The 25,943-nt window shown below is 44.5% G+C and overlaps 1 protein-coding gene across 1 annotated transcript in view; it reads left to right on the forward strand.

The window, feature by feature from the left end:
- The first annotated feature begins 617 nt into the window (after nucleotides 1-617).
- LOC143975964 (uncharacterized) overlaps nucleotides 618-25,943 on the forward strand; it is a 36,243-nt gene continuing 10,917 nt past the window's right edge. Inside the window, exons 1-2 of the mRNA XM_077478492.1 lie at nucleotides 618-2,748; nucleotides 9,909-10,018. Of these exons, the coding sequence (XP_077334618.1) occupies nucleotides 632-2,748; nucleotides 9,909-10,018 (2,227 nt within the window). The 5' untranslated portion in view covers nucleotides 618-631. The remainder of the gene's footprint in view (nucleotides 2,749-9,908; nucleotides 10,019-25,943) is intronic.

Genomic DNA, 25,943 nt, shown 5'->3' on the forward strand with positions numbered 1-25,943 from the left:
GGAACCCCTAGACAAGGACAATGAGTACGAAAACCTGGGAACCCCTAGACAAAGACAATGAGTACGAAACCCTGGGAACCCCTAGACAAGGACAACGAGTACGAAACCCTGGGAACCTCTAGACAAGGACGAGTACGAAACCCTGGAAACCCCTAGACAAGGACCATGAGTACGAAACCCTGGTAACGTCTAGACAAGGACGAGTACGAAACCCTGGGAACCCCTAGACAAGGACAATGAGTACGAAACCCTGGGAACCCCTAGACAAGGACAACGAGTATGAAACCCTGGGAACCCCTAGACAAGGACAACGAGTACGAAACCCTGGGAACCCCTAGACAAGCACAATGAGTACAAAACCCTGGGAACCCCTAGACAAGGACAACGAGTACGAGCTGCAGGAGGTAATCGGTAAACCCAGAACAATTCAGCAGCTCCTTCAGGGGTTAGTACTACATTTATTTTCCCCAGATAGGGAGATTATTGTCAGGAATCCTCCCATGTATTATCTGTGTTCTTCCATATAAGAATAAATCTCAGCCTCGCCCTGAGACGGAATGTACCAAATTGGTCACACTGGTTAATGAGTGTCAGATACGTTCAGTGTCATTTCTCTCTTCTGCTCTCAGCGATGGCGTCTGCAGATCTGAGGAAGGAGCTGGAATGTTCCGTCTGTCTGAACGTTTATACAGATCCTGTAATGCTGAAATGTGGACATAACTTCTGCCGGGACTGTATTGGTCGTGTGTGGGATACACAGGAGGGGTCTGGAGGTTATTCCTGTCTTGAATGCAGAGAAGAGTTCCAGGATCGGCCTGCACTGCACAGGAACATAACACTACGGAACATAGTGGAGAATTTCCTGTCCACCCATCCGGATCAGGAGGAGTCCGGGGTCTTCTGTACTTACTGTATTCACACTCCTGTACCTGCTGTCATATCCTGTCTGCATTGTGAAGCTTCTCTGTGTGACAATCACCTGAGAGTCCACAGCAAGTCACCAGAACACGTCTTATGTGACCCCACCACTTCCCTGGAGAACAGGAAATGCTCCGTCCATAAGAAGATCCTGGAGTATTACTGCACTGAGGATGAGACCTGTATCTGTATGTCCTGCAGGCTGGATGGAGAACATCGGGGACACCAGGTGGAGACTCTGGATGAGGCCTCTGAGATGAAGAAGAAGAAACTGAGGAATGTTCTGCAGAAACTGATGACAGAGAGAGAGGAGATGGAGAAAAGAGTCCAGAGTCTGCAGGAACATGGGAGGAAAGTACAAGGAGAAGCAGATGATGAGACAGAGAGAGTCACTGTCCTGTTCAGAGACCTCAGGAGACGTCTGGAAGACCTGGAGAAGAGAGTCCTGAGGGAAATCTCCGGGCAGGCAGAGCGGATCTCCGGGATAATCAATGATCTGGTCCAGGATCTGGAGATAAAGAAGGAGGAGCTGTCCAGGAAGTTGCGTCACATTGAGGAGCTGTGTAACGTGACAGATCCACTGACTGTCCTACAGGAATCGGACACAGGTGACTTGTGTGATACTGAGGATGGAGATGATGAGGACAGAGAGAGACATGATAAACTCCTCCATGATGGAGGGGATCTGGATGTGGGGGGGATCTCACACACATTACACACAGGTCTATCTGATATCATGTCTGGGGTAAATGTAGAGAAATGTCCAGGCACACATGTCTATCCACATTCTACTACAAAGGATGAAGGTCACATCAATGCTGAACCATCCAGGGGACCTCCCCAACCCTCCCCCACCATACAACCATCCAGGGGACCTCCCCAACCCTCCCCCACCATACAACCATCCAGGGGACCCCCCCAACCCTCCCCCACCATACAACCATCCAGGGGACCTCCCCAACCCTCCCCCACCATACAACCATCCAGGGGACCTGCCCAACCCTCCCCCACCATACAACCATCCAGGGGACCCCCCCAACCCTCCCCCACCATACAACCATCCAGGGGACCTCCCCAACCCTCCCCCACCATACAACCATCCAGGGGACCTCCCCAACCATCCCCCACCATACAACCATCCAGGGGACCTCCCCAACCCTCCCCCACCATACAACCATCCATGAGACCCCCCCAACCCTCCCCCACCATACAACACTCACACCTCCAGGCTGGAGGACCAAATATTGGGGCTGTACAGCAAACATTGGGGGTGTTGGGGGTTACAGACATATTACTGGATGTGAGAACAGCTGGTAATAATCTACATATATCCGATGACATGAAAACTGCATCCTGGTCATCATCACCTCAGAATCTCCCAGAAACACCAGAGAGGTTTGAGGATTATTCTCAGGTGATGAGCAGTCAGAGGTTCTCCTCAGGGAGACATTACTGGGAAGTGGATGTCGGGGGGGCAGAATACTGGAGAGTCGGGATGTGTTACCCCAGTATAGACAGGAGAAGACGTCAGTCACTGATTGGAGATAATAAGAAGTCCTGGTGTTTGGAGGGGGAGAGGAGGTTGTTTGGTGATCATCTCTCAGTGATACATGACAGTAATCAGATCCCATTACCCGGCGATGTCTCCAGTGGGAGAGTCGGGGTAGATCTGGATTATGAGGCCGGGCGGATCTCCTTTTATGATCTGTGTGACCCGATCCGACATCTCCACACCTTCACCACCACCTTCACTGAGCCCCTCCATGCTGGGGTATATGTAGGGGGAGGGGTATGGAGAGGTCGTATAAAGATATGTGGGGGGGATCAGGAGTGAGAGATCTGCCCAGAGACATCACAAGGTGGATGATCTGATTGGTGATTGGTGGAATACTCATCCAATAGGAGGAAGCAGAGGACAGGAAACATGAGGGATTTATTTATAAAGCTGCAGGTTCCGGGGCCGTCATCTTCATCCTAAACCTCACTTCACTACCTAGTGTGTCACTGACCAGGAACAAGCATGCAGGAGGTCAGATTGTTCAGCCTTCACTGGCTGCATGCTTGTTCTGGGTCAGTGACACACTACATAGTGTAGCCAGGATCAGGATGATGGCCCCGGGGTCTCCACCATCACTGTGTATCTATAGAAGAAATGGGTATTTTCAGCTTTGGATGGAGTGGGGGAGGATTAGAACCTCTGTCAGATTTTTTTTCTCTCTGTTGTTGATTTCCCTTCAATTCTGTCCTCACAGATTCCTTTACACGACAAATCCATGGATCTGAGATTGTTCCTCCCCTTGATGTTGTAATGGAAATTTATAGGTTCTGTATATAATTGTATTCTATTTTATATGTATTGCACAATGCCCTCACTGTGCACACGGCACTAACAATGTTTTCAGTACATGTTTTGCATTCTTTCGAGTTCTGATTAGAATTAGCCTGCCTATGTTACGCCCCTTGTTACCATAAATGTACAATTGTAATATTAATGTGATACCTACCTAATCATGTGTATAAAAGCCTTCACATGCGTCATAATAAAGGAGAACGGTTATTTGGAAAGATGCTGAGCGTATCTTCTGTGTCTGTTCCCTACTGCAGTAGTTATTAATTTGGAACCACTAATCAATATGAGGATAGGAGTTGCCTATCATCAAAATATCCATTTCAGGTGGCGAAGCCAGCCAGGTGGGGTTATCAGGTGACCCTGAGTATCCGAAACGAGGAGCTTGAGACGATCCGGGAATTTCTGTTAATCAGCCTTTTGCTTACATTTGAGTTATCAGACTTCCTTGATCGGTAAGGCATTTTCGGGACAAAGGGTACCTATTTTACTCCCCTTATTCGAACTGTATTGATTGGTGGTTATATGTTATGTTGTCACTGTCTACTGTCCATCGGAGTGTTAGGGAAGGGAAGAATAGTGCTGATCACAGGTATTTGTAGTACATCTGCTAGATAAAGTAGCTTAGAGGCAAGAGGGTATAGGCACACGTAGAGAAGACTGGCCAGTCATTATGGGCATTAAATTAAGTAAGGGAATGAAGGGTAAGAGACCCTCAAAAATGCCCAGCGCAAGAGGAGCGCTATATATGAACCGAAGGTGCGGTTCCGCCTATACTGAGCCCCTAGATTAATGGTTAAAGTGGACAGGGATACACAAAGGGTAACTGGGTTACCACCAAAGTCCACGGGGACAAAGAATCATGCAGAGTATACAGCTAGAGAAACAGCTATTTATGTGAGCAGGACGGATCAAGAGTGACATTAACACGAGACAGAAAGGGACTTTTTGATGTTAAGTTGTGGGATGAATTTGGGGTCAGGCACTACAACTAGTAAAGTCAAGAAACAATAATGAGAGTTAAAACAGAATCCTTTATATGTTGTCAGAGAGGGAAGATGGGATGAGCACTATGGCTGCCCGTCTGATCATAGAAGGTACAGTATGTGAAGTATGGAATTACAATACATTGGATGCAAAGGATATCAGAACACAATAAAGAAAGCAGAAGTTTAAGCAAGGAAGTATTTAAAAAGCGTTAAAAGAAAGTGAGAGAATGATATGCATGTGTTGTGTACAAATGGGAATAATGTAAGCGATTTTAGAGATATATTTGAGTATGTTTGTGAATGCTGGAACCTGTAGTTCTATCGCTTGTGTCATGTACGCAGATGTGACCCCCTCCTCTGCGCTCTCCTGAAAGAATGTGGCTGACATGAGAGATTGGTGATAAGCTGGAAGGACACCATGCCAATTTCAGCCACATTAGACAAAACATTTATAACAAAATGTGCCGGGTTAACGAATCTGATGATAAACAATGTGATCACAATTATTTTTGAATCTCTTTTCCAAACATGGTAAAATGAAGGTTACAAATTAACCGTGTCTTACACAAATTTAATATCCTGTGATAGTGGAAACAGTGCATTAAAAAAAAAAAGAGAGAAATTGAGTAAAATTAAGTAATATGTCCCTCTTTAACCACTTCCCACCTGGCCAATGCACATATACGGCCGGGTGGGAGCCGTCTACTCCTGATAGGACGTTCAGGAACGTCCATCAGGAGGAGCGGGATCGCGCGTGCCCGCGCAGCGGCGCGATCCCGATGCGCCCGTGTCACCCGGACACGGCGCATCTCAGATCGGCAGGAGGGCTCTGTGATTGGCCCTCCTGATCACATGACGGCCGTGTCCAATCACGGCCGTCATGTGATGTAAACAAACAGCCGGTTGCTAGGCAATCGGCTCCTCCTCTCCTCACACAGAAGTCATCGCTGAGGAGAGGAGAGCAGATCGCTGCAGCCGGCTGATGATCAGTGAGTATGAGCTGTTTTTACAGCTTTTTACTCACTGATCACCAGTCTAGTGTACACACAAATCACCACACAGTAAACACACCACACAGTATAAACACAATGTCCCCACACATGTCCCCAAAACATACATGTCCCCAAATAATAAAAACACATGTCCCTAATAATAAAAACATGTCCCGCACATATGTCCCACTAAAATCACATGTCCCAATGATTATCTGCACACATATGTACGTGATCACCTGCACACATATGTACATGATCATTTGCGTACATATGTCCGTGATCACACAAACCAATTATTATACACTTAACGGAATTTTTTTTACCAAAAACATGTAGCAGAATAAATTTTGGCTTAAATTTATGACAAAATTTGATTTTATTGGATTTCTTTTAAAATAGAAAAAAGAAAATATAGTTTTTTTCCAAATTTCCGCTTTTTAGCGCTTATATCGCAAAAAATAAAAAACGGAGTCGTGAATAAATACCACCAAAATAAAGCTCTATTTGTGCGAACAAAATGATAAAAATTTCATTTGGGTACAGTGTAGCACGACCGCGCAATTGTCACTGAAAGCGCGAGAGCGAGGAAAGCTGAAAATTGGGCTGGGAAGGAAGGGGCCGAAAGTGCCCGGTATTGAAGTGGTTAAGGACATTTATCTGTGCATATATATTAGTGTGTGATATTGAAATTATCATATGAATATTAATTTCTAATATGAGTTTAACAATTTTATTAATAAATATAGATATATTGAAACAGGTTTAGACAACCTTTGGTTGGAAATGAAATCCAGGTTAATGGGGAAATTGGTAAAAAAAGGAATTTGTTTAGATTAAGATAACAATTTTGTAATTTTACATTTATTGAGTGGAAAGAAAAAAAAGATTAAGATGAGGTTGTTAATTTGAATACAGCTGCAATAATGTTTAACAAAGCCAAGATGAATGGGATACATAAGAAGTTTTTCTACAGAAATGAAATCTTAAAGTCTGATAATAACTTGATGTGCGGTCCATGATGTGAGAGTAATAATAACATGTAAATATAACAGACCCATCACATCAAGTCCACACACCCTGTTAGGATAGATGCTGTCTGCAGCCAGTTGGTTTATAGTTTTTGATGGCCGAGTGCTTTCTGGTCCTTCATACATATGGTTGGTCCTTTTGTTTTTATGTATTTTTATTTTTGAAATCCAAAGCAGAATGTGTGGATTGTGAAATGATGTGCCCCTTCTCCTTGTAAGTGCAGTGGGTATAAGTAGAAGAATATTTAGGATTTATGGAAATCTCTGGATGACTGCAGGGTATTCTTATCGTTTATTATAATATTGCCAGGAAAAAGTTGTCCTTTCGAAACATGAAATTGGAGTTCTTACACAAACAGCATGATAGGAAACAAGCCATTGTTATATTTATGCAAGCCGGACCCAGTAATGAAGGGTTCACCCCGATATATCAGAGCTGTAACTTTATGCAAAGTTGCTATTAGACAAAGTTACAGATATTATTTTGGTTGAATATTTAATTTTTAATAGTCCGACATTCTGCACAGCAAATATATAGCTAAGTGTTTGTCTAATGAAAGTTTCATAATATGAATTTGTTTTGTGTGTTTATGTACAAATCTAACAATGAAAAATGTGTACATTTGAATCCAGCCACCTTATTGCCTCTATTGGAGGAGGCTGGAGACAAAGAAAAAACACATGTGTTACATTGATGACGTGGGAATCAGCTGCTGTGAGCCCAGTGCAGGACACACTCCCCGGAGACCCGAGTATTTACTTTTTTGTAGTGTTATTCCTGGTTTTATACCGAGGATGAAGTTTATCACCCAGAAGGATTCCCTGTATTCAGAGTCATTGGATCCTTTTTCCCCTATCTCAAGAAGCAGAGCTCCATGTTTTAGAAAAGCCCGTGAGCTATAAAAAGAGTATATATTTATATAGATAGTCCAGATATAGAGAGCTTTTGGTTCCATTTGAAGGGCCAGAAGTTTGTTTTTACTTCGGCAGGTAAACCAATCAAGCGCGCCGAGTTAATTTGATTGGCTGTTTTCAGCCTTCCAGGTTCTTGCTGAGGTAGCCATACTAACAGTAAAACTCACATATGGAAGCAGACCAGGTGACTCTAAAGATGCTGCATTTACAGCCCCGGACACTTGCTGGGTCTGTGCAACTCACAGATTCCATCCTAGTTCTGGCCCAGTATAGCTGGGATTAATCATTCAACTTTAAGGACCCCAGAACGAGAAGCACAAGTGGTCCACAGAGGGCAACTTCTTACGAAACAAGACTTTGGAAAAGGTGATCATTTATGTCTGCCAGACACTCTTTTCCCTCCAGCTTGACACATGGACCGTGTCATCAGTCACAAGTAGTTATGGCTGCCTTAGTAAATGAGCGTGGGATAGAGCCAGGGTTCAACACAGTTGTTTTTATAACATACCACTTCTTGTTTTACCTGTTACCAAAGGTGTTACCAAAAGCTGAACATCCCTTCCAGAGATAACAAAAAGATATATCCAGATGCCCGAGTCAGGAATCTTACAAGTATGTATTTTGTTTGTATGGACATGTTTTCTGGATATCCAGTGGCAAATGCTACTGCAAAGGCCACAGTAAAAAAAAGTGTTCTCAGAAGTAGTTTTTAAGTGCAGAGTGCAGAATCTACAGAGAGTAACAGAGGAAATCATTTTTATAGGAGAGACCTTATTGGAAGTTTTGAGGTTTTATTTTTACACCCCCTGCTGTCTACAATGTAGCGGACAAAGTAGAGTAAGAAACTAGAAAACTTTTGCCTGAATGTTTTATTATATTTTATCAAGCCCGTAGGGGGATGTTGGACTCTCTCCCTATGGGATTTGCTTATATTTTGTCTCCGCAGCTGAAGTCCTCCTTTTGGATCTCACAGAGAATGTTGCTGATTTTTTTTAAGGTTTTTGACAAACTCATTTATGTGTTTTCTCCCCAATTCCAGATCCTACAAGTTTGGAAGGATCTAAAACTAAAGCCAGTTGACATTTATATATAAGGAAATGTTTGGAGACTCAATACAGCATCTATTTCATGTACAGTTTTGCAAAACTTGAAAGAAAAGTCACCTGGATCCACACCAGACACTGCAAAAATGTCTAAATGAAAGAAATCTCTGTGTTTGATTTGTTTCCCTCTTGTGATCACAGTCTAGGGTACTTTTTGATTCAATTACTTTAATTGTAAGGGATATATATATTTGAAAAGTAGTTTAGCCATGTTGAAGTCATATTTGTCTTTTGTACCTCTTCCATTGTATGTAGAATTGTCTGTGTTTACATATGCTGATAAGTCAGCATACCAACAATTAAGCTAGAAGGCCATTCTGGCCACAGGAGTGTACAGCCAGTACTCTGTATATATGTCTAATCAATCATTTGTTTTTCACAGTGAAAAGTCGTTTTGTAATGAAAAAGCTGCTCAGTTATTATTTTGTCCACAATGCAGTTTTTGCCTCTCTGGCCAGGACTACCTCCACCTAAGCATGTGGAGGTTTCAGGTTAAAGGTGATAACAGGTATGGTTAGTGATCAAAATATTCATCAAAAGAGAGGAGACTGTAATGGAAATTTGTAGGTTCTGTATATAATTGTATTCTATTTTATATGTATTGCACAATGCCCTCACTGTGCACACGGCACTAACAATGTTTTCAGTACATGTTTTGCATTCTTTCGAGTTCTGATTAGAATTAGCCTGCCTATGTTACGCCCCTTGTTACCATAAATGTACAATTGTAATATTAATGTGATACCTACCTAATCATGTGTATAAAAGCCTTCACATGCGTCATAATAAAGGAGAACGGTTATTTGGAAAGATGCTGAGCGTATCTTTTGTGTCTGTTCCCTACTGCAGTAGTTATTAATTTGGAACCACTAATCAATATGAGGATAGGAGTTGCCTATCATCAAAATATCCATTTCAATGTGATTGGCTGTGATGATTATCACTATGAATACAGCCAGCGCTAGCCTTGTTCATATTGGTTATGATGTAGAGGGGGGCGGGGATTGTGGACAGGTGACGGGGAGGGGTATATAGTCTCAGGAGGTGGAAATCCTTGACTCTGTATATGGGAATATTGATTAATGATTGGATATAGATAGAATGATGGGAGGGATCACATGATTTACTAATGATGAAATGACATGACTAAGTGCTTATATGCTAATGTTCGGTTCTTTATATAATAACAGGTTCTCTGTCTAGAAGGACTTTACAGAAAGATGTTATTAGAGGAAATTGTTGTTCTCGGGGTCCTTGGAAGGTCTTGTTGGGGAACATAGAGACAGTTGGTCTCCTTCTTCTACAATGAGGGATTTGGGGGTCTGGAGGTGGGACAAGCTGATAAGGTGTTCAGAGATAACAGAAATGAATGTCTCTTGTAATGAATGATGTGCTGCTTGTACAAATTCTTCAGTGAATGTAAAATGTTGATGTTTGGGACGGTCCTCCATGACAACTTGTCCAGGATTGGAGGGTAAAAGCCTCCCGTATGATGAAGAGGTCAGATCCTTGGTCCACCTGCCATGTCTAAGGATCTCCGCACACCTTCATCTCTCTACTTTCTAATCTTTTACTTTTACTTTGTAACTCTTCTCTTCTAAATAAACTTCCAGAACCTTCCCCGGGATCAGAGGTCGTTATTTCCTCATCACATTCCACAAGAACTTTGTAATCCCGATGGAACACGTCCATCATTTTATTGGGACACACAAGGCTTCCTATGGTCAGGATTGTCCTACAATGTTCCATTTTCCTATATATGAGACACAAACACATCACAGAACGGAACAAATATGTCTCCTTTGCTTGGTATGACCCGTGTTCATGTCACTGGAGATAAGAGGTTTATATTCTTACCCATGATCTGTGAACCCCCCTCCCCCGTCTTCCAATACATCCCCCGACCCCATACAAAGAGGAATGAAATAGATGCAAAGAAGACAACCAGCCCCCGAGTTATGTAACAAGCCCCTCCCACTGTGGGAGGAGCAATGTCCGCGGCTCCTCGGATCTAATTTGGTGGAAAAGCCATCAGTTGCCCCTCAGCTGCACAGACATATTGGGGTTTAGTAAAGGGAAATAGACTGAGAACTCTGCAGGGACACTCAGCTTCCCCAGAACTTGGTGAATGTGGTGAAGCTCTGCTGATTTCCATCATCCAATCACGTGCAAGAAAAATGCTTTTTATTTAATATTTCCTTACACCTGATTGGGTATTCCTTACAAATTGAAGCTTCACCACATTCACTGAGCTCCGGGGAGAATGAGGACATCTGGATTCGTAGAGTCCCCGGTCTATTTGTCTTTAGTAAATCCCCCACTCATGTCATTGGTCGGAATTCTGTAATAAATACGTCTTTACAGCTCACAGCAGATTTATCATCTACATTTTTACCATTTAAACCCATTGTAATAAAAAAATACATTGTAACCCATTCCCTCCCCCGCTATAACTGAAATATGGCTACAGAGCGGGGTTAGTTTGCCGGGAGGGGATCGATGGACGTCCTCCAGTGATCACACTGCCCATGTGCCTCCTTAGGACACAACTGATCACAGATCAGGGTAATGGGCTAATCGGTGTCCACCAGTGCTGCCAATCAGTGCCCACCAGTGCTGCCAATCAGTGCCCACCAGTGCTGCCAATCAGTGCCCACCAGTGCTGCCAATCACTGCCCACCAGTGCTGCCAATCAGTGCCCATCAGTGCTGCCAATCACTGCCCACCAGTGCTACCAATCACTGCCCACCAGTGCTGCCAATCAGTGCCCACCAGTGCTACCAATCACTGCCCACCAGTGCTACCAATCACTGCCCACCAGTGCTACCAATCACTGCCCACCAGTGCTGCCAATCTGTATCCACCAGTGCTGCCAATCAGTGCTGCCAATCATGCCCACCAGTGTTGCCAATCAGTGTCCACCAGTGCTGTCAATCAGTACCTACCAGTGCTACCAATCAGTGTCCACCAGTGCTGTCAATCAGTACCTACCAGTGCTACCAATCAGTGCCCACCAGTGCTACCAATCAGTACTGCTAATCAGTACTGCCAATAAGTGCTGTCAATCATGCCCACCAGTGCTGCCAATCAGTGCCCACCAGTGCTGCTAATTAGTACCCACCAGTGCTGCCAATCTGTGCCCACCAGTGCTACCAATCTGTGCCCACCAGTGCTACCAATCTGTGCCCACCAGTGCTGCCAATCAGTACCCACCAGTGCCGCCAATCAGTGCCCACCAGTGCTGCCAATCAGTGCCCACCAGTGCTGCCAATCACTGCCCACCAGTGCTACCAATCAATGCCCACCAGTGCTGCCAATCAGTGCCCACCAGTGCTACCAATCACTGCCCACCAGTGCTACCAATCACTGCCCACCAGTGCTACCAATAAGTGCCCACCAGTGTTGCCAATCTGTATCCACCAGTGCTGCCAATCAGTACTGCCAATCAGTGCTGCCAATCATGCCCACCAGTGTTGCCAATCAGTGTCCACCAGTGCTGTCAATCAGTACCCACCAGTGCTACCAATCAGTGCCCACCAGTGCTACCAATCAGGACTGCTAATCAGTGCTGCCAATAAGTGCTGTCAATCATGCCCACCAGTGCTGCCAATCAGTGCCTACCAGTGCTGCTAATCAGTACCCACCAGTGCTGCCAATCTGTGCCCACCAGTGCTACCAATCTGTGCCCACCAGTGCTACCAATCAGTACCCACCAGTGCCGCCAATCAGCGCCCACCAGTGCTACCAATCATGCCCACCATTACTGCCTTTCAGTGAAGGATATAAATTACCTGTTTGCAAATTTTTAATCACCCCGAGGTGATTAAATACCAGCAAAAGAAATCTCTATTTGTGTAAAAAAAATGATACAAATATCATATGTGTACAATGTTACATGACCGAGTAATTGTCATTCAAAGTGTGACAGCACTGAAAGGTGACAATTGTCCTTGGCAGGAATGGGGGGAGGGGAGTGCTCGGTATTGAAGGGGTTATAATGGTTAATCCAATAACCCTTTCCTGTGGAATTAGGAATACCGCGCAGCGATTGGCCCATTTACTGCAGGAGGCGTGGTCACATTTCCTTGTCTGTGTGACAGACGGAGTGTGCCAGTAAGTCCAGCAGGGGGCAGCACACAGATTTGCAGGCTGAGTGTGGAGTGTGGAGAAGAGATAAGTGAAGGTCCCCCTGCGAGGCGGTGCAGAGTGACGCAGTAGAGTCGCTTCGCCTCGCCTCACACGCAGTTTGTCTCGGCCGTTAGGCGGTGGCATTGTCCACTTTCACATGATAAAGTAAACAATGCTGCCGCCATTCCTCACCTTCTCATCTCCCATGCTGGGGCCAAGGACAGTTTGTTATTCATCACCATATTATTTATGAGAGAGAATGTGCCAAAATACGAGAGAAACATTTCCTTCATGTATGGAGAGTCTTCTGCAGTGCCAATCACAAGACTTCTACACTTACAGCAACATCTACATAAACCATTGAATATTCAGTGGTGGCGCCCTCCTATGGGAGCTGGTGGGATTGGGAGTCCACAGTCCAGGGAAATCCAACCTAACAGAACAAGGAGAAAAGACAGGAGGGGGGAGGGGGGGGGGAGAAAAGCAAACATGATAGAGGCCAGTGGCACTGTGCTAGGCCCAGGAGCCACTATTATCTTTTCTCCTTCACCCTCCTGGTCAAGAAAACTCATCTGAGTGCCCACAAAATGCCCCAAATCATCTCCGTACTACCAGTAGTAGTAGTAGTGGTAGTAGAAGTAGTAGTAGTAGTAGTAGTGTAGTAGTCGTAGTGTGATAGTGTAGTAGTAGTCGTAGTGTAGCAGTTGTAGTGTAATAGTGTAGTAGTAGTAGTCATAGTGTAGTAGTGAAGTAGTCGTAGTAGTACATTTATAGACAGCCAGTAAGTGGTTAAAATGTATGGACTGTCCGGAAATTTACAAACCGTTGGCAGCCCCGCTACAGTGCAGCACCTCACCCCTCCCCCCTCTAGGGTTTTTCTGCAGAAAAGACAGGAAATCATTTCTGCAAACCAACAAATCCGCCTGTTTTATACATTTTCCCCTTTTTAGGGGATTGCAAAAACCACTTCTCCACACCAGAAAAAACAACAAACTGACAGAGCTCCTCCCCATTACCCATAAACCCCACCGGGCTAATTCTCCTGGTCACTCCTCATTATTATTATTAGCTCCTCCCCCCAGTCACTGTGACACTATACAACTATAAAGATATGAGAAATACTCATAGAATGGATTTATATAAAGCACATGGTCAGTATGACGACTCAGCACATTTCTGCTACAAAAGTCTGAACTGAGGATATAAAAGAGGCAGAAATGCAGGAAAATCAAAGGAAATAGAATGTAGGAGAGGATTAGCAAGAAAACGAAACATTACAGTTATGCAAAGACCAGGAACTGAAGAGCTATGAGCCAGAGGGGGAGGAGAAAGAACACCAGTGTCCTACAGGGGATTCTACTTCCTGGTCTGTCACTTCCAGTTCTGATGTCACTTCCTGGTCTGATGTCACTTCCTTTACTCAGTCACTTCCTGTTCTCAGTCACTTCCTATTCTGATATCACTTTCTGTACTGACTCAGTTTCTGTGTTATGTCAAATTAGACCACTCATCTCCTACTCTGAGTCCCTTCCTGTTCTGATGTCACTTCCTGCTCCGAGTCACTTCATGTTCTCAGTCACTTCCTGTTCTGACGTCACTTCTTGCTCTCAGTCACTTCCTGTTCTGATATCACTTTCTGTACTGACTCAGTTCCTGTGTTATGTCAAATTAGACCACTCATCTCCTACTCTGAGTCCCTTCCTGTTCTGATGTCACTTCCTGTTCTCAGTCACTTCCTGTTCTGATATCACTTTCTGTACTGACTCAGTTCCTGTGTTATGTCAAATTAGACCACTTGTCACCTGCTCTGAGTCCCTTCCTGTTCTGATGTCACTTCCTGCTCCGAGTCACTTCATGTTCTCAGTCACTTCCTGTTCTGACATCACTTCTTGCTCTCAGTCACTTCCTGTTCTGATATCACTTTCTGTACTGACTCAGTTTCACTTGTCAGCTGCTCTGAGTCCCTTCCTGTTCTGATGTCACTTCCTGCTCTATAACATATGATTCCTGTAAAACGAAGAGCTGTGATTGGCTCAGGATGTCACAATTGTATTTTTAGTATTTATAGAATATTTGTGTCAATTTAAGACAATTTTATCGTTTCTTTTTCGATGTACAACATTTTGCTGTCATGATGTCACAGAATGTTACAGGTGATGTCACAGACACGCGCGGCTCGATATAAACCTTTTAGTAAGTTCTCATTGGTCTGCAGAAAAGTGATCCTTCCCCCTACTGAACACATTGAGAACTCTTCAGAAGTGTCTCTGTAGGAAAACAAACACATTATAGTGAATACACAGATCCATTCACTATTACAGACATTTCACCTTTCCCTCTCACAATGAACTCCGCTCAGTCCAGACCTGGCTATAAAGGAGGGCAGGGGGGCCAGTTGTCAGTGGGCCGTCATCAGCTGAGACAAAACTTGATTTTGAAGCTTTAACCAATTGCCCTCCGGGAGATTTACCCCCCTTCATGACCAGGCCATTTTTTGCTATTCAGCACTGCGCTACTTTAACTGAGAATTGCGCGGTCATACAACGCTGCACACAAACCAAATTTATATAATTTATTTTTCCCAAATAGAATGTTCTTTTGGTGGTATTTGATCACCTCTGGGGGTTTTATTTTTTGTGGTATGAATGATAAATAAAAAACACTCTCACCATCACCTCGCTTACAGACAAACTCTACACTACAAATCCCAGCATGTCTTCTCTAATCAACTCAACTTTTCCTTTTCCATAAAATCTGTTTTGGAAGTTTGAAAATCCTCCAAAGGTCCAACGCGTTTCAGTTTCTTCTTCTCAGCCTGTATAGATGTATTCTCTCCCAATATACATTGGAATGGGGGCCGTGATCTGGGCTGTTCATTACCCCTCCCCCACCGTGCTGAGTTCCCTCAATATCACGTCTCCTTCTCCTATATGGATTTTGTGCCACTACTAGAGATGGCCGGACACCCCCCCCCGATCGGTTCTCAGTAGAACTCCTAAACAGGGGAAATGTTCTGACCCGAATGGCAAACCCCATTGAAGTCTATGGGAGCCGGACTGGAAAAATCAAAAGCGCCTATTTGGAAGGCTTATATGCAAGTAATTGGCCATGAAAGGGGCTCGGGGGGTCTGTGTACTGCCCTGGTGGACAGGTATCAATCATTGTTTTTTTTTTTTTAAACAATCGTTTTTTCAGGAGCAGTTATTTGAATAATGTGTAGCACCCTCTACCTTAGGTAGGTGCTAGTGTAGGTTTTTGTGTAAGCTGCCAGTGCAGGCAAATTTAGGCAGGCCTCTGCTGTGAGCTAGGCCTGTTTGTTTTTATCGGGGGCTGGGAGTTGTCTAGTATAGCAGTAGGTGACTGACATGTGCTTCAGCTCTTGGGTGCCTCCTCTGTTTCCAGGGAGAATGTTCTGAAAAAGGGGCAGGGCAGAGAGCTGGAGTGACATGGAGTGCATGTGGGAGCCCTGACCAATCCCCAGCTAGGATTGGCAGCGGGCAGGCCTCCTACATATACCTATGGTTAGCCTGTTGGGGGAGGGGTTGTCAGCTGTGTAAACTGGATGATGGAGTGTTAGACTGTCATGTCTGAGGGAACCCCCTTTCTTGAGGGGTGTATCTCAGGCGGGGAGCTCGGGAGCTGGGAGGGAGTCTCTCCTTACACAGTCATGGAGAGGAGTCCTTTAACAGGAGCTGGAAAGGACAGTTGGTCGGCACGTCCGGAGTAAAATCATTCAGGAGGGATCCAGGCCAGGTGTCGGTGAGTGGAAAGCACAGTGGAAAGCTCTGGAAGAGACATTCCAGGAGTTGGATGTAGAGCCAGAGGGAGAGACTGTGGGGGTTATGTGTCAAGTCGCTGCAGCCAGGAGGGCGAGCAGGATTTTCACATCGGACTTGCTGGGATCAGTAGTCCATCAAGTAAATTTATTCTTCTCAATCAAGTTGGTTGCTACCAAAAAGAGGTACTGCAGACCCCGGCCTGCAAAGGGCTGTCAAGGAAAGACACTGGGACTTATTCAGAGTGAGGCCTATGTTCTGATGGTGTGACAGGAGACTAAAGTTGGAAAGTGAAGTAAGAACTCCTAAGTAGTGTGCTGGAGGAGGTGTGCTGAGGAACGGACTGTCAAGTTTAGAGTCAACCATCTTTTGTTCTACTAAGAAGTATATGCGCAGTTACTTTTACTCTGCTGAGAAGTGTGATGGAGCTACTTTAATTCTGCCAAATAATATTCATCCTATGGGCATCCCATGTCCCTTTTCCCCAACCATGTTCAATCCCCTAATAAAAACAACAAAAACAAGCAAGAGACTGTTCATGAAAATGAAAAAATCCTTTAAATATAGTGCCTGGGGGTCCCCTTAGCCTGCCTGTAAAGTGGCACATCTGTAGCCTGTATAGAATCTACTGCAGCAAAAATTCAAAAAGAAAAAAAAAATAGTCAAATTCCATTTAAAATGACTCCTGGGTACAATATCCGGCACCCGACTATTGAAAAAATACAGAAAAAACAGCATGGGGTCCCCACCCAGATTTTAAGGGGAACTCCATGCCAAAATGTAGTGGTCCCTCCAAAATCCATACCAGACACTTATCTGAGCTTGCAGTTCAGGAGGTTGAGAAAGGTGGGGGGATGAGTGAGCGCCCCCCTCCTAAATCATACCAGGCCACATGTTCTCAACATAGGGGGGTGGGTGCTTTGGGTGAAGGGGGTGCTCTGCCCCTCATCCCAAAATACCTTGTCCCCATGTTGATGGGGACAAGGGCCTCTCCCCAACAAACCCTGGCCGGTGGCTGTTGGGGTCTGCAGGCGGGTGGCTTATCGGAATCTTGAAGCCCCCTTTAACAAGGGGAAACCCATATCCCGGGGGTATCAGGTACATCATACCCCTACCCATTCACCCCAAAAAGCAGTGAAACATGAAAAAAAATTATCCTGCTTTCTGCTCCCAGCTGCCGTCTTCCCCCGCTGCCGTCTTCTCCTCGCTGCCGTCTTCTCCTCGCTGCCGTCTTCTCCTCGCTGCCGTCTTCTCCTCACTGCCGTCTTTTTTTTGGCACAGGGCCTGCTATGGAATTTCAGGGGACCCCCACGCATTTTCTTTCTTAATTTTTTTTTCTTAATGCTAACATGACCTGTGTGCAAATAGCCTTAAAAAAACCCATAGAAGTGAACCAGCGTAAAAAAAAAAAAAAAAAAAAAAGTAAAGTTGGGAGGTGCGCCTGTTCAACTTATGCAAATTAATCTACACGGCTTGACATTTACTAAGATTTTGCTGGCGCAGTGAACCAGAGCATTTGAACATGTGCAAATGGCGCTTGCGCATGCGCAGTGAATAAATTAACCTTGCGCAGTTCCAAGTGTATTTGGAGGCACAGCAAGCTTGCTCAGAGAAAGTTACTTTTCCGTTCTATTTTGGGCATATTTGTTACTTGGACAGTCATATCTATACTTCCTCACATCACCCCCATCATATTCGCACTTCCAGCTTCTTTTAATTCTGAGTTGAATAATGCGTGCGGCAAGGCCTATAGCTGCGTACCGATCGCTGCCTCCCATGCACCGGCATGATAATCGTAAAGGGGGAATTGCACTGTGTTACAGGCGTAAATGTTTTGTGAATACGAAAACAGCTGTTGCGCATCGGCGTGGCCCGCAACTCATGGCGCAAACCCTTTGTAAATCAGCCCCAATGCGTTTACAGTGTTATAAAGAGGGGTTAATAAACTGCATGCAAAAATGCTCAAAAATATCAGAGTTTAAAAATGCGAAATATTCCTGAAAAATGCATCGAGCGCAGCTGCATAGATGTGAACCGAGACTGGGACCCCGTTCACACTTGAGCGTTTTTCTTTAGCTCAGCACTCAGCAACGCTCAACAAGTAAAATCCCATTCATATCAATGGCCCCTGTTCACATTTGAGTGTTTTCTCTTCTGTAGCAAAATGCCCAGCACTCAGATAAGTACACGAGCGTCTTTTCAGGCAGATTTGAGTGTTTTTGTCTCCATAGACTTCAATGAAAAACGCCCCAAACAGAAATTTGTGGGGTTTTTCTTCAAGTATTTTCAGCTCAAACAGGAAGCTCCCCTTTTCTATCATCACTCCACACCTTACACAGGTTTCTATTGGGAAAACACCTAAAATATTTGTAAATCTGCTAAAAAAAACCTCCTGAAAAGTCTGAGCTGAGGTGTGACCGTCGCCTTAAACACGGCTTGAAGTGGAGAGCTGGCAGAGAGGTCATCCACATGACAAGGAGGTCTAAGGACTTTCCGGCCGTGTTTATTGGTCGGCGTACAGCAAAAACAAGAAGATTCCCTCGCAGGGGTAAGAATCAGTCCAACACAAAAGTCCAGCAACACCGTTATTAAAGCGTCAGTAAATGGAACTCCCATACTGACACATTATGAAATACTTACCTTAGAACCAAGTCTTCCAGCAGAGCATTGTCACCACTGACACCACTTCCATCATCACCCGCTCTTCTGTCCCAGTTCCCATCCTCCAGGTCATCTGATTTGCCGTGATCACGTCATTCCCACACGTGGGAGTCACGGACAGCGGCACGGAGCTCGGAGGGAACGGCACGGGTATGTCATCCCTTCAGAGCGCATGCGTTGGTCACATCACCGGCTGCATGCAGTGTGAATATCTCCTAAACTGCCCACTTTTAGGTGATCATCGCTGTCCATACAGGTAAGTCTTATTATAGGTCTTATTATAGACTTACCTATAGTTACAAGTAATAAAAGGGCTTCCTCCCACTTTAACCCCTTAAAGACCGCCTACCACATATATACTGTCATGGCGGCTCCACGGCGTGAAGTCCCGTACCTGTACATCATTTCATGTAATAGATATTTTTTCTTGGAAGTGTCCTGTCTGGGAAATCTGGGTGTCCACTATGCGCACATCATCTCTCCTGTACTCCTAAGCACACATTCTGTATAATGATATAATGTACCTTGCCTATCATTCCATTACCCGTATATCCCCAAGTAAACAGACATCACCATATCTTACATTCTCAGCAGCATGCTCTTCTGCCCTCCGCACAGCATGCGCTTGGTTTTTATTCCAACATCACAAAAGCTCTGACAAACAGGAAGTCCTGGCCACACTAGCAAATCGCTTCCTCCATACAAAATGACATCACAGGAAATGACATACAGTAAAGGGGAGGGCACTCACAGGAAGAGAAGGGGGAAGTGCACGCGCCCCGTCTTAATCAGCACGGAGCCCACTCAATGCTGCTCAGAGTAACCAGTATCTAGTGAGCTCATTCTACTTGTTCTTACAGGCTTGAGAAGATCTGCGGGGACATTGCTACTGGTGTTGTCAATATACGGTACGAGTATATTAACAAGGCAGATACCAATGTCCTCTTATTAAAGCAGATATGTATCCAAAAGGGGATAGCAAAGTCTGCAAGAGAGATATAATATGTTTTTCTCGTTATGTGGACTTCACTTCTCTAATACGCATAGTCATTTGAAGGCAAGGAGCCCAGCGCATTGCGCTTGGTACCTACAAACCAGTAAACCTCCACACACATACACAGAGAACACGTCTCCAAGCCCATGAGAAGCTCTTCATACTGACCGTTTTACCGCTGGTGTTGATTCAACCCAAGTGCGCTCTGCTAGAGAGCTCCTCGGTTAAATCAGATACAGGGAGACAGATGACAATCTACAAAACACACATCATAGAATAAATCTTATATAATAAAATTTTCCCAACAGTCCCCATCTACTTTTCTGGCATCGGTACATAGATGACGCTTTATGGGTGAGAATGAGTCTGCAAGAGAGATATAATAGGTTTCTCTCGTTATGTGGACTTTGCTTCTCTAATGCACATAGTCATTTGAAGGGAAGAAGCCCAGCGCATTGCGCTTGGTACCTACAAACCGACAAACCTCCACAGACACAGAGAACACGTCTCCAAGCCCATGAGAAGGTTTTCATACCGACCGTTTTTACCGCTGGTTCTGTTTCAACCCAAGTGCGCTCTGCTAGAGAGCTCCTCATTTAAACCAGACACAGGGAGACAGATGACAATCTACAAAACACACATTCTAGAATAAATCTTATATAATAAAATTTCCACAACAGTCCCCGCCTACTTTTCCTGGCATCGGTATATAGATGACGCTTTCTTTCTATGGAAAGGAGATTCAGAATCTCTTCATTCATTTATGAGTATGATTGATAACAATCAATGGGGTATTCATTTCACTTATGATTTTAGTTTGACTTCAGTAATTTTTTTAGATTTGGTTGTCTTTAAAGATCAAGGGGCGGCTACTCACCAAAACCCTTTTCAAGCCCAAGGACAGAAATGGGGACATTCCCAGAGATAGCTGCCATCACCCCAATTGGCTTAAAGCTATCCCCAAAGGCCAATTCCAATGGGTGAGAAGAAATTGTTCAGGGGAAGAGGACTTTGAAGTCCAAGCTAACATCTTAAAAAAAAAATCACTTTATTGATAAGGGGTATGACCCAAAGTCTATAGAAGGTTTGCAGAATATTACTACCATGGAAAGGGAACAACTGTTAAAGTGGCTGTAAACCCTTTACAACCACTTCTACCTACAGGTAACCCTAGATTAAGGCTCACCTGTAGGTGCTCGAAATATCTCCTAAACCTCCACAGTTTAGGAGATATTTGCAAAAGAGACATTTCTTGGCGATCTTCCTCACTTGTCACTCTCACTCCCCACACAGGCTTGCCTCGTGGGTACCTACCTGCCTTGAATAGCGCCCGATAGTTTGCCCCCGCTGACCCATCTACCTCAGCTCCCGTGGGGGTTTGACGTTTTCCGAATGGCTGGTGGAGCCCAACGGTCAGCCACCATCAAGTGAGTCCCAATGTGTAAGCATGTACCTTGTGTGGAGCTATTATTACCCCACCTTTGTTTCATGTCTGCATTTATTATATCATTATCTTATTATAATTATATGTTTTTTTATTATAGTTACCGTACACGCTTGCTCCTGATGAATGGCGGTTTAGCCACGAAACGCGTAGAGCTAACAAAGTCGTGTTTTATATTATTATACCTAAGCTCCTATAGCTGCTACATATAATTAATTTTATTGAATATCGAGGCCACCCGCCATGCAGGCTCTATTTCATGTTTTAAGGTTTTACCTAAATCTCAATATGGTGTACTGTGGAATTTTGTGTTGTTCATAATACTGTATACACACTTATGTTAACATTATGTATTGCCAGTATCTTTTTATCAATTGTAATTGAATAAACTATGTACATGTTATACTCTTTATGAACTTAATAAATTTTCCCAAATGTTCACCAATTTATTCTATTGCAACTTCGCACCTCATTTAAAGTCCCGCCCCCGTTGCTCTCCCCTTTTGTACGGCGCAGTAATAAAAAAAACCTTTAGACAAGGCGATTGTGCCATTTCTAAAAGAGATTGTGCCATGACTGGTGGCTCCACGAGAGTGACATCATCGCAGCTCCGGCCAATCACAGCGCCGGAGCCGTGAAACCCGGAAGGAAGAGGGTGAAAGATGGACGCTTCATAGAGGCGAGGAAATTGGGGCCATCGCAGGCTTCGGTGTCAGGTAAGTGACACATAATTGGCTACTATGCGATGGATAGTAGCCCATTATGCTTTACCTTTGCAGGGAAACAAAGAGGAAGTAAAACCTGTCAGAGTTCACTTCCTCTTTAATACCTAAGAATAAAAGACTAGGAAGACACGTTGGTTCAAATTTTGAGTGGGCTTTTACTACCACCTTTTCTTCCCAGCATTGGTGGGTGAATAGAATAGTAAAGAAACACTGGAAAGTGCTAAAAGGGGACCAAATTTTAGGCCCGGTGCTACCAAACAAACCTAACATAATATATAGAAGAAGGCAAACTTTAAAGGATAAATTAGCACCCAGTGCGGTTGATTTACCCCCCAAAATCAGTATGTTTGGGGGTCTAAAGGGTTTTTTTCTCTGCAAAATCTGCAAAGTGTGTAAGACATCTCAAACCATTAGGACATCTTCCATTACATCCAAGGTAACAGCTAAGACATTTAGTATTAAAGATTTTATTACCTGTGGAACTGTGGGGGTTATATACCCGCTTACCTGCCCATGCGGGTTACAGTATGTAGGTAGGACCCCTAGGGCACTTAACATCAGGATAGGGGAACACCGGGGTAATATTAGGAGAGGATTCAGAGCTCATAGTGTGTCCAAACATTCCCGTTTATGTCACAATAGGGAGAGCTCCTTACTTAAAGTAATAGCAATAGAAAAATATACCCCACATTGGAGGGGCAATAACCTTAAAAGGCATATTTCCCGCGGTGAGACGTGATGGATATATGACCTCCAGTCTTATAGTCCTTTGGGCCTTAACATTGAGTGGGATATAAATTGCTTTATTGATAATAATTCAATCCCAGATATTGAATACTTATTTACTCGCACATTTCTATTCTTCTTGTGCTTTTCTTGTACTTTCCAAAATATGGATCTTCCTTTCAGTAGAGATCTTTTAATAATGAATTTTTAATTAATTATAAAGATTTAATAATGTTGACTCTATAATGTCCTTTCTATCAATTTATAGTTTGAATTATTTATTTTGAATGTGTATGTTCCTAATATGTTGCTTGGGAAGAATACATATATGTATACCGATTTTTATATATATTCATTTTTTTACAAGAGAGAGGGCCATGGATTATTCAGTCCGGAGTGTCCAAAGGGTGGTTAATACTATGTATTTGGACTAATTTGATTTTTATTTTATTTTTTATTTTATTTTTATACATATGTGTATTTTTGGTATATATACATATATGTTTTTTTTCCTATATATTTATTTTTTTTCTTTTGTTATTAACCTCTTTGGGACTTCTTAACATGTTTTAATAAAATAATACATTTTTGGCTTAATGGCTGCCAGTCCCTCGGGCACTTGCCTGGGGCACCTTGTGGGTAATCCGGCTCTATCCGTATGACTTGTGTTATTGCAGCCAAATACATCAACTTTGTGTTCCTTTGTCTGTGAAATGTTCTAATGATATGAAGGAGAATTCCTGACACAACGTTCCCTCATCTTATTACATGTCCTTTATGTAGCGCCGGTACTCCTAACGAGTACGCTCCATGTGTTTGAATTTAGTTTTTTTGCTCAAAACTGTAGTAAGTTTTGGGGTTAATTGTGCTAAATTGTACTTTGCCATCAGTTTGGCTGGGCTGTATAGAAGTTGTGCCTGGTCATAGGTGGGGTTGTACACTTGTGGGAGGCTTCAGAACGCAGTCTGGATGGACGCATTGGGTACCAATCTCTATCTGGGAGCCAATCAGTGGGCGGGTTTGTCTCACTGTGTAATCCGGGAAAAGGTACTTAAGGTGCTGAAGTAATTGGTTCTGGGTCCAGAAGTTGTTGCTGACTCCGTGGTCTTGGTCCTCCTGACCTGCCCCCGGGGGCCCTCATGGCCTGGGGTGCAGATCCATCCATTTCCGAGCCTCACAACTGGCTAGTTCGAGGCATAGTAACTAGAAGGAGGATTCTAAGGTGTTCCGGTGCCGTCTCGGGTTTGGAGAGGCCCAGCAACTCTACACGCGACCAGGGGAGGACTCTTCAGTAAGAGGACCACGTACGAGGCTGGCTGATCGGTAAGAGCCTGGAAGCTGAGCTGCCATGGACATCGATTGAATCCATAATTCTTACGGTATGAAAGATTCTGGTACAGTAAGAAAAGTTCCTACTTCTACCCTTCCAGTTCTAACAAAGTTTCCAACCAAGTCTATGTGAGAGACTATGAAAGGCCACAATTACCTGTTGGCTGCTAAACCCAAAACTTAAGGATTTATCCAACAGATAAAGAATCCAGTTGCTGTTCCCTGGATTGTGTACAGAGAGAGACTTTTATTGAAGTCAGCAGTTCCAAGTACCTGAGCTAAACTTTACCCCGATACCCCGATACCCCCTACTCCCAACTTAGAGACTGAGTTTGTTCAATCATTTTATGCAAAATAAAAATCCTAACAAGGAATCCAAGCGTCGGTCTCTACAGTTACAGGGTTATCAACCCTGGGAACCCCTAGACAAGGACAAAGAGTACGAATCCCTGGGAACCCCTAGACAAGGACAACGAGTACGAAAACCTGGGAACCCCTAGACAAGGACAACGAGTACGAAACCCTGGGAACCCCTAGACAAGGACAACGAGTACGAAACCCTGGGAACCCCTAGACAAGGACAACAAGTACGAAACCCTGGGAACCCCTAGACAAGGACAACGAGTACGAAACCCTGGGAACCCCTAGACAAGGACAACGAGTACGAAACCCTGGGAACCTCTAGACAAGGACAACGAGTACGAAACCCTGGGAACTCCTAGACAAGGACAACGAGTACGAAACCCTGGGAACCCCTAGACAAGGACAATGAGTACGAAACACTGGGAACCCCTAGACAAGGACAACGAGTACAAAACCCTGGGAACCCCTAGACAAGGACAACAAGTACGAAACCCTGGGAACCCCTAGACGAGGACAATGAGTACGAAACCCTGGGAACCCCTAGACGAGGACAATGAGTACAAAACCCTGGGAACCCCTAGACAAGGACAAGGAGTATGAAACCCTGGGAACCCCTAGACAAGGGCAACATGTATGAAACACTGGGAACCCCTAGACAAGGACAACGAGTACGAAACCCTGGGAACCCCTAGACAAGGACAAGGAGTATGAAACACTGGGAACCCCTAGACAAGGACAACGAGTATGAAACCCTGGGAACCCCTAGACAAGGACAACGAGTATGAAACCCTGGGAACCCCTAGACAAGGACAACGAGTATGAAACCCTGGGAACCCCTAGACAAGGACAACGAGTACGAAACCCTGGGAACCCCTAGACAAGGACAACGAGTACGAAACCCTGGGAACCCCTAGACAAGGACAACGAGTACTAAACCCTGAGAACCCCTAGACAAGGACAACGAGTACGAAACCCTGGGAACCCCTAGACAACGACAACGAGTACGAAACACTGGGAACCCCTAGACAAGGACAATGAGTACGAAACCCTGGGAAACCCTAGACAAGGACAACGAGTACGAAACCCTGGGAACCCCTAAACAAGGACAATGAGTACGAAACCCTGGGAACCCCTAGACAAGGACAACGAGTACGAAACCCTGGGAACCCCTAGACAAGGACAACGAGTACGAAACCCTGGGAACCCCTAGACAAGGACAACGAGTACTAAACCCTGAGAACCCCTAGACAAGGACAACGAGTACGAAACCCTGGGAACCCCTAGACAACGACAACGAGTACGAAACACTGGGAACCCCTAGACAAGGACAATGAGTACGAAACCCTGGGAAACCCTAGACAAGGACAACGAGTACGAAACCCTGGGAACCCCTAAACAAGGACAATGAGTACGAAACCCTGGGAACCCCTAGACAAGGACAACGAGTACGAAACCCTGGAAACCCCTAGACAAGGACAATGAGTATGAAACCCTGGGAACCT

The sequence above is a fragment of the Lithobates pipiens genome, unplaced genomic scaffold, assembly GCF_037356315.1.
Source record: "Lithobates pipiens isolate NorthernLeopardFrog02 unplaced genomic scaffold, aLitPip1_a1.2 Scaffold_13, whole genome shotgun sequence".
In the NCBI taxonomy this organism is placed as follows: domain Eukaryota; kingdom Metazoa; phylum Chordata; class Amphibia; order Anura; family Ranidae; genus Lithobates; species Lithobates pipiens.